The 9,064-nt window shown below is 35.9% G+C and overlaps 2 protein-coding genes and 1 long non-coding RNA gene across 17 annotated transcripts; 1 reads left to right on the top strand and 2 right to left on the bottom strand.

The window, feature by feature from the left end:
• Positions 1–38: 38 nt before the first annotated feature.
• On the bottom strand, positions 39–5,961 carry LOC116022458. 15 transcript variants are annotated; one of them, XR_004099213.1, is made up of 8 exons: positions 5,203–5,954; positions 4,678–4,731; positions 4,047–4,336; positions 3,299–3,532; positions 2,473–2,662; positions 1,207–1,301; positions 1,015–1,082; positions 121–608 (listed from the first exon to the last, which is right to left on the bottom strand). XR_004099213.1 is itself a non-coding variant. In XM_031263182.1 (3 exons), exons 1-2 carry the CDS (start codon positions 5,938–5,940, stop codon positions 4,702–4,704), a joined length of 768 nt encoding a protein of 255 aa, XP_031119042.1. In that variant the 5' UTR covers positions 5,941–5,961; the 3' UTR covers positions 4,625–4,635; positions 4,678–4,701. The 15 variants fall into 15 exon arrangements, 1 of the variants encoding a protein (XP_031119042.1); XR_004099210.1 differs by having other exon boundaries at positions 39–176; positions 412–608; positions 1,015–2,662; positions 5,203–5,961; XR_004099203.1 differs by having other exon boundaries at positions 1,202–2,662; positions 5,203–5,961.
• Positions 3,442–3,842, top strand: LOC116022460. Its single transcript, XR_004099215.1, has 3 exons — positions 3,442–3,549; positions 3,685–3,721; positions 3,805–3,842. It is a non-coding gene; the product is annotated as an uncharacterized LOC116022460 (long non-coding RNA).
• Positions 5,962–6,265: 304 nt separating the features above from the next.
• Positions 6,266–7,817, bottom strand: LOC116022459 (B3 domain-containing protein At5g24050-like). Its single transcript, XM_031263184.1, has 2 exons — positions 7,603–7,817; positions 6,266–7,264 (listed from the first exon to the last, which is right to left on the bottom strand). Exon 2 carries the CDS (start codon positions 7,063–7,065, stop codon positions 6,400–6,402), a length of 666 nt encoding a protein of 221 aa, XP_031119044.1. The 5' UTR covers positions 7,066–7,264; positions 7,603–7,817; the 3' UTR covers positions 6,266–6,399.
• Positions 7,818–9,064: the final 1,247 nt, after the last annotated feature.

The raw sequence follows: 9,064 nt of genomic DNA, 5'->3' as shown, positions 1-9,064 counted from the left end.
AAGAAAAAAAAAAAAAAAAAAAAAAAAAAGGGCCCTAATAGCCTATAATTTCATATGATGTTTTAAAGAAAGTACAGCCTTCAACTGCTTCAACATTCTTGCTTTCAAACAGATCATAAATGCTTATAACTCAACTAAATGAGCAATTCATGGAAGTCTTTTACTGCTAAATCTCCCTACAAGAACATGAGTGGTAATAATTAGATTCTTTTGTCAAGGACAGAAGAAATTGTAAGAAAAATCTCAGAGTTTTGGCATAGAAAAGACAAATCACACTAGAAAGACTCTGTGTGACAGAGTCGACCAAAAAAGTGTTGTCAATAATCAAATTCGTGAACTTCTAGTATAAGAATTATGCTCCATCTACTCGGTCATTCCTTTCAGGGCAAAATCTTATGAGTTTTGTCTCACCGTGAAATTTTCTTCACCCAACACTCCTCCATTGAGTTCATCTTGGCTTCATATTCTGGCTATCGTGACTCAAATTGTTTTACTTGTTCTTTTAATGCTGCATTTTCCTTCTCATTCTGTTCAATGATAGCCTCAGCCATAAGAACCCACTTTTGAAGTTGTTCAACAACAGATGGTAAAACTTCTGAAGGCAAGTCCTGATAAAAATGTCAACAATTTACGGCAATATCATTAAGACTAGCATAAATGTAGAAGAATGCACCAAAAAAGGTTGCTACACTTTATTTTCCTGTAAGAGAGATCCTTCAAACACATGAAGAGAGGCTAAACCTTTTCCCCACTTTTTCTTACATCACACACCTTCAATCTGTGTACTTTTTAGCTTAAAGAAAAAGGCTTTTCAGTTGTCTCACTAAAGGAGAAAATTTTTCATTTGTTGTAGTAGTCATTTCCGATTATCCTATTTGGATGAAGATTGAAAAGGTTACAAATCTCTTTTAACAGAACTTTGAAATGGATTTCGGTGCCACCCTAATGACAAACTCAAGTTAAGGAAAGAAATAAAATGATAGGATTTGAGCCGATTCTCTTGTTACATAGTACCTTAAAACTCCAAAACCTTTCTGCTTGTTTCTTGTTTCTGAGTAATTAATGTTTGTGAATTCCGCAGGCTGTACAGATGTGTTCAAGACAAAAAAGCCACATATTGCTGCATTAGGATACAAATTTGCCATTGATACATACTATATTCCATAGTAATAATGGAAATGTCAAATGACTAAAACCTTACCTTACCTTACCTGATTGCTACTTTTGTGAGCAACCTGAACTTTTGAATTCACCAAAGCATTAATGCATTATAGTGCCATTTGGAAATTTCACCACCAAGACTACAAGAAAGCACATTAACCAATATGAAACCAAAGCCTGATTAAGATCCACTAAAACTAATGATAGTTTCCGAGACAGTTCATAACAGCACTCAGTCAATAAATTTAGAAATTCTTTCTCAGTATATTGGTTCATAAAGAAGCCTGGCAGATGGTAAATTTTAGAATCACCCTAGTGGCTGCTTAACTTCTAATGTCTTGGTTCTCTAAGATTTTTTAAACCAATAACAATCCAAAGCAGTCAGATTTACAAGATGGAAGCATTACTAGTTGTCATTCCCACACCATAGTGACCATACATCAAATAAAGCTCTGGCAACTGGCACTCACCCAATAATAACAAAAAAGAAAGCAAGAAGGAACAAAGTCAATGGTGCAGAGGCCCCAAATATATATTGTGTTTTGAAAAGCACACTATCATTTTTGTAGATAAAGAACTATTTGTGTTTTGCTTATGGTATGTAAAGCACACTATCATTTTTGTTGTAAAGCAGCACAGTACTGCAAATGGTATGTAAAGCACACTATCATTTTGTAGATAAAGAACTATTTGTGTTTTGCTTATTTTGTCAGGCAACACCATGTGCAGGTCCTCTGCCAGATCAAGCATGGAGTGGTCCGTCTCCATTTGATCAAATTGTAGAACAGTTCAATCATCTCAATATAATTAATGCAGAAAGCAACCAAATTGCTTATCACAACCAAGGAACAAATGCCATTGTTCTTCATCAACAAGATGGAACTATTGTGCCTTTTGAAGGTGCATTTGGTCAGATTAGAAAACGCCAACCAAGGGCTAAAGTTGAACTTGATGATGAGACAACTAGAGTTTGGATGCTTCTGATGCAAGATATAAATAGTGAAGGAATACATGGAACAGATGAGACAAAGGCACTTGCTGCTAACTTCTTGCTTTTATAGATTTCGACTTTTATTTTCTAAGCCTTCTCATAGTAAACAAAAACTGCTAGTTGCAACATAGAAATTGACCAACTATCGCAGTTCTGCTTTCATGGCACTTGCTGCAAAATTTCCACTCAAGTCAAGTACAAGTGTAAAGCTGGAAGAAGGGAGAACAAGTATAATTATTGAAGAGCCGGAAAGTTATCAAATTGAAGATTCAGGAATCAACGTTAAGCCACAGATTGAAATTGAAGAAAGAAACTTTAACCTGAAGGTAGAACAAGATGGCCCAGTGTCTTTGGAAATTCAAGATATCACAGAGCAATCCAGCATATCTGTTGATTCACTTAAATCTGACCATGGGTCTATGGAGTCAAATTTAGATGGCCAAAACAATCAGTTTGGTAACATAGTTGATAGAACAAGCAGCAGTCCCTCTAATGCGAAAAGGAGAAGACCTGGGAAAGAGAAACAGAATGAAGTTCATTGGGAGAGTTTAAGACAGCAGGCACAGGCCAATGGTAAGAAATGAGAGAGAACAGTGAACACAATGGACACTGTGGACTGGGAAGCAGTAAGGCTTGCAGATGTTGGCGAGGTTGCTGAAAGCATCAAAGAAAGGGGAATGAACAACATGCTAGCAGAGAGAATAAAGGTGCATCCATAAATTGTAAATGTGCAGCTCTTTTCCAATAATGCAAGGACAAAAATTCATGATTCCATATATTGGTGAATTAACAATGCTAAAAATTTTGCAGATTTTCCTTAATCGTCTTGTTAGAGAACATGGAAGTATTGATCTGGAATGGCTAAGAGATATTCCACCAGACAAAGCAAAGTAAGATTGCTGTTTTCAAGATAAGTATGAACTTCACAGAAACACACACACATATGTGTGTGTGTGTGTGTTTGAATGCACAAGTATCTTAGAAAATTTGGTGCATGTATATCTTTACAGAGTATCTATTGAGTTTCAAGGGGTTGGGTCTGAAGAGTGTGGAGTGTGTGCGGCTTTTGACACTTCATCATCTGGCTTTCCCAGTAAGTTTCAATCAGTGACAGTATATGAATTATAATGATGGAAATTTACTCACATATAAATTTTATGATAAGGTTGACACAAATGTGGGGTGTATTGTTGTGAGACTTGGCTGGGTGCCTCTGCCGCCATTGCCCGAGTCACTACAACTGCATCTTCTCGAGATGTAAGCATTTTACTACTGCAGAACTTCCTATTTTGTGGGCAGTGAAAACTGAGATTTTCCTAACTATACAGGTAGCCGATATTGGAATCCATTCAGAAATATCTTTGGCCACGGCTCTGCAAGCTTGATCAAGAAACTTTGTAAGTACAGCTTCTTAAATATATTCACCAATATAGAATTTATCATGTTACTGCACCACCTATGCTTTGAGAGTAAATGAAGAAATCTGTCTTTCAATTATGTAGCAACTGATTTAAGATTCTACCAAATTACAGATATGAGCTTCATTACCATATGATAACCTTTGGAAAGGTATGCCATTGCCATTAGATGAAATCTAGTGCCAAATAATATTTCAATGAAATGCTAACACCAATCACTTCCAATGTTGTTAGGTCTTTTGTACAAAAAGCAAACCAAATTGTAATGCATGTTCAGTTGTCTCACTAAAGGAGAAAATTTTCCATTTGTTGTAGTAGTCATTTCCGATTATCCTATTTGGATGAAAATTGAAAAGGTTACAAATTTCTTTTAACAGAACTTCAAAATGGATTTCGGTGCCACCCTAATGACAAACTCAAGTTAAGGAAAGAGATAAAATGATAGGATTTAATCCGATTCTCGTGTTACATAGTACCTTAAAACTCCAAAACCTTTCTGCCTGTTTCTTGTTTCTCAATAATTAATGTTTGTGAATTCCGCAGGCTATACAGATGTGTTTGAGACAAAAAAAAAGCCACATATTGCTGCATTAGGATACAAATTTTCCATTGATACATACTATATTCCATAGTAATAATGGAAATGTCAAATGACTAAAACCTTACCATACCTTACCTGATTGCTATTTTAGTGAGTAACCTGAACTTTTGAATTCACCAAAGCATTAATGCATTATACTGCCATTTGGCAATTTCACCACCAAGACTACAAGAAAGCACATTAACCAATATGAAACCAAAGCCTGATTAAGATCCACTAAAACTAATGATAGTTTCCAAGACAGTTCATAACAGCACTCGGTCAATAAATTTAGAAATTCTTTGCTTTCCAATGCACAGCAGATGACAATTAGAATGTGTAAGAAGTCAGAGAGCATAAAATTGAAATACAAAAACTATGGTGGAATTTTTGCTTTTTGCAATTTGAAAGTGAATCTCAATGCACGTAATCTTTGCTGCAAAAAACACCCATTTACCACATCTTAGAATACTTAAGAGACATACCTGATTCCCCTTCAAAGGGCCAGCTTATTCATAAAGATATACCTGATTCCCCTTCAAAGGGCCAGCTTATTCATAAAGATGCAAGTCCTGCTGGACCTGAGCCAGTAAATCATTCTTTAGAATATGCAAGGAACACTCAATATAAAGAAAATTTTGGGAGACATCCAGAAGAAGAAGCTGCACCAATATTATGAATTCCATAACACAAATAAGAGCATTTATATAACAAAATAACCCCTACTCTCATTCAAAATGAATTGAACAGTATTTGATAGAAATTCATATCAAAATTCAAAACTCTTTGAATTAATTTCAAAAACACAAAAAAAGCATATACAAAGAGCATGTTTGTATCCCCTAATCTGAAGTGGTAAGTTGATTAAATGATCAAGACAGCCTAACTAGAGTCATCCACAAGTCCAAGTCAACCCTTATAGCCCACAATTGAACTATCATATCGCTTTCAAATTTATTCCGTCTTCGGATTGCATTCCAAGTATTAGCTATGACATAAGACACACTGGAACCTCCTTTTTCCTTCTTCATCTCCCACCTCCTCAAGCTCACCTTTGCTACTTCCATCATTGGTGTGATCAATGGAACTTCTATAGAACACACATTCTTCCCATTGTGCTGACAAAGTAGAAGATGCTCTTCTTCCGTAACGAATTCCTCCCTCACAAGCCTTGCTGGGATTGACAGCCTATTCTGGGTGCTGTTTACATCTGTGTTGGTAAGCCCCTTTTGAATCACCAATTTCTCAACACGTACTGCCCGATTACCAGCCAATTGGAGAATGAAATTTCTGAATTCAACTGGTAGTCCTGGTGGTGGTTCTGGACCGTTGTTAGGCACCCTACTACTTCCCCTCTTTCGCTTCTTGGAATTATTGACCTTCTCTGCCACAGCCTCATCATACTTTAAAGAAGCTTTGTCATCACCACTGGAATGTGAAATAACAGACTCTGGGGTGTTGCTTAGTGCTTTACTTTGCACCACAGGCTTCACAACAACATCATTGTGCCAAGATAAGCAGCCATAAAATGAACCCATCAGTTTTTTCTTCCATTCCTCCTTATCAGGCAGTGAAGGCGTGATCAAACTCTGATTGAGATCAACCCCACCTAAATAGTACTGATCATCATCATCATCATCATTGTAGCATCCTCCTTTCTTTTGTTGCTTATCCTTCTGTTCCTCTTTCTCAAGTAGTAATCTCTCTCGCTCACAGACCGCAAGTAGATAATCAAATCTGCAAGAACCCGCAGGAAGGGTAATGTGAGCAAAGTCTTTAAGACAGACCATGATATGATGAAAATAAACACCACAACACAGCAAGGTAATGAATGAAGAGTAAGTATCTGTGAGTCTGCGTGCGTATATGTAGGGAGGGATGTTTCCAAATTCATCANGACATACCTGATTCCCCTTCAAAGGGCCAGCTTATTCATAAAGATGCAAGTCCTGCTGGACCTGAGCCAGTAAATCATTCTTTAGAATATGCAAGGAACACTCAATATAAAGAAAATTTTGGGAGACATCCAGAAGAAGAAGCTGCACCAATATTATGAATTCCATAACACAAATAAGAGCATTTATATAACAAAATAACCCCTACTCTCATTCAAAATGAATTGAACAGTATTTGATAGAAATTCATATCAAAATTCAAAACTCTTTGAATTAATTTCAAAAACACAAAAAAAGCATATACAAAGAGCATGTTTGTATCCCCTAATCTGAAGTGGTAAGTTGATTAAATGATCAAGACAGCCTAACTAGAGTCATCCACAAGTCCAAGTCAACCCTTATAGCCCACAATTGAACTATCATATCGCTTTCAAATTTATTCCGTCTTCGGATTGCATTCCAAGTATTAGCTATGACATAAGACACACTGGAACCTCCTTTTTCCTTCTTCATCTCCCACCTCCTCAAGCTCACCTTTGCTACTTCCATCATTGGTGTGATCAATGGAACTTCTATAGAACACACATTCTTCCCATTGTGCTGACAAAGTAGAAGATGCTCTTCTTCCGTAACGAATTCCTCCCTCACAAGCCTTGCTGGGATTGACAGCCTATTCTGGGTGCTGTTTACATCTGTGTTGGTAAGCCCCTTTTGAATCACCAATTTCTCAACACGTACTGCCCGATTACCAGCCAATTGGAGAATGAAATTTCTGAATTCAACTGGTAGTCCTGGTGGTGGTTCTGGACCGTTGTTAGGCACCCTACTACTTCCCCTCTTTCGCTTCTTGGAATTATTGACCTTCTCTGCCACAGCCTCATCATACTTTAAAGAAGCTTTGTCATCACCACTGGAATGTGAAATAACAGACTCTGGGGTGTTGCTTAGTGCTTTACTTTGCACCACAGGCTTCACAACAACATCATTGTGCCAAGATAAGCAGCCATAAAATGAACCCATCAGTTTTTTCTTCCATTCCTCCTTATCAGGCAGTGAAGGCGTGATCAAACTCTGATTGAGATCAACCCCACCTAAATAGTACTGATCATCATCATCATCATCATTGTAGCATCCTCCTTTCTTTTGTTGCTTATCCTTCTGTTCCTCTTTCTCAAGTAGTAATCTCTCTCGCTCACAGACCGCAAGTAGATAATCAAATCTGCAAGAACCCGCAGGAAGGGTAATGTGAGCAAAGTCTTTAAGACAGACCATGATATGATGAAAATAAACACCACAACACAGCAAGGTAATGAATGAAGAGTAAGTATCTGTGAGTCTGCGTGCGTATATGTAGGGAGGGATGTTTCCAAATTCATCATCAGAAATCAGAAAACAGGAAGGAATTAGGAAATTGAGTTGAGTTACCGTTGGTATCAACAATCATACAGTACCGTTGCTATGATTCCCTCCAAACTTCCCGCCCTCCCCAGCCGACCAATTAAAATTTCAAACATTCGGATTTAAAAAACAAAAATAGAAATTAAAAGCTTATATTACCGGCGGCGCTTCTAGGTGGAAGAGCAGCTCCGGCTGAGGCGATGATAAGAGCTCCGATCCACAACCACAGGTCCACCCCTCCTCTGCTCTTCCGCAGTCGCATTCTCGTGAGAGCTGATGTGCTTTGCTGCGGAGGAGAACTCTTTGCCTCGAAGCAAGAGAAGAGACACGCCGCCATTCTCGTCGGGTTGAAAATGGTTTTCAGACTAAGCGAAGTGAGATAGTTTACTTGTTGAAATATGATTTAATATTTAATTTAGTCCTAGATTATAGCTTTTATTTATTTATTATTTATTTAGTCTTTAATGATTTTTTTTATTTAATTACGTCCCTGATTTTAATGATTTTATTAAATTAAGTTATCTATTAAGATAGCTTGATACTTTTAACATTTATTAATATTCAATTTAGTTATTGATTATGATAATTTCATCTAAAATAATTTTCGACTATAGCGATTTTACTCAATTTTTTAATTTTAGAATGTAACATCTAATTATTAGATCAATTGTTAGAATAAAAGATTAAAAGATTTTTTTTTTGTTAGCAGGCTTACCTTACCGGTTCAGTAAGTAGTATTTAAGAGAAGAATATATTTCTATTAATTTTTTACTTCACTTCTATTTTTTGAATATTGAATGAATCAATTAAATCTAGTTGTATTTTTTTTAAACATTCATGATTCTTTACAAGATAGTATTTATTCTAAACGTTTTAAAACAATTTAGTTCAAATAATCAATACCTCTATGACAGGGCATATTATATTGTATTGGTGGTCTATACAGTATATACATAAATATTACTACAAATTATGTAATTACAAAAAGCTTAAGGACCTTGGCTATTGGAAACTGGCACTGCTTTAGCCTTGCCGTGCCCTTGCACATAAACGTCAATATTTTACTCTTAAACTCAAAATAAGAATTAAAATGACAATAGATGATTGAGTATGTAATTATCTACCTTTTTATATATATAAATTTACTAAAAAAATCATATTTTTCTAATATTTTTCTTTTACGTTGTGAAGGAAGAATAATATATAAATAAAATGAAGATGCTAACAAGGCGGTAATTGGATGGATATGATGCAACCTTCCTTCAAGTACAATACTTCACTTCTTGTCGGGAACATCATACTTTAGAAAAGATGAATTGAATAAGTTACTTGTGACATGTGTTGCATCTACATGCAAAATTTATCATCATTTGCAGTTTTGCACAATAATGTCATTCCATTGAATCAAATGAAGAAGCATATCTATTGTTCCCAAATTCATGTATAATTTTATTCCTGTGTAGTAAGGAATCTAAGGGCATGTTTGATTCGCAGGAAAAGTCTTTCCAAGAAAAATGTTTTCCTGAAAATCATAGAAAGTGTTAATTTCTTGTGTTTGGTTCATTAGAATTTATTTTCTAAGAGAAGTTGAGTTTTTCATTTTTTAGGAAAACAAAATTTA

Source organism: Ipomoea triloba, chromosome 6, assembly GCF_003576645.1.
Source record: "Ipomoea triloba cultivar NCNSP0323 chromosome 6, ASM357664v1".
Taxonomy (NCBI): Eukaryota; Viridiplantae; Streptophyta; class Magnoliopsida; order Solanales; family Convolvulaceae; genus Ipomoea; species Ipomoea triloba.
Note: the sequence above shows the minus strand (reverse complement) of the source record. Positions and strands in the feature narration are given on the sequence as shown.

Excerpts from the sequence above, each read along its gene's own strand:
- LOC116022458 (XM_031263182.1), bottom strand. The coding sequence starts at position 5,940 with ATGGTCTGTCTTAAAGACTTTGCTCACATTACCCTTCCTGCGGGTTCT. Across the intron at positions 4,732-5,202 it reads CAATGATGGAAGTAGCAAAG|GTCCAGCAGGACTTGCATCT; the intron begins GTGAGCTTGAGG and ends TTACTGGCTCAG.
- LOC116022459 (XM_031263184.1), bottom strand. The coding sequence starts at position 7,065 with ATGGGTTCATTTTATGGCTGCTTATCTTGGCACAATGATGTTGTTGTG.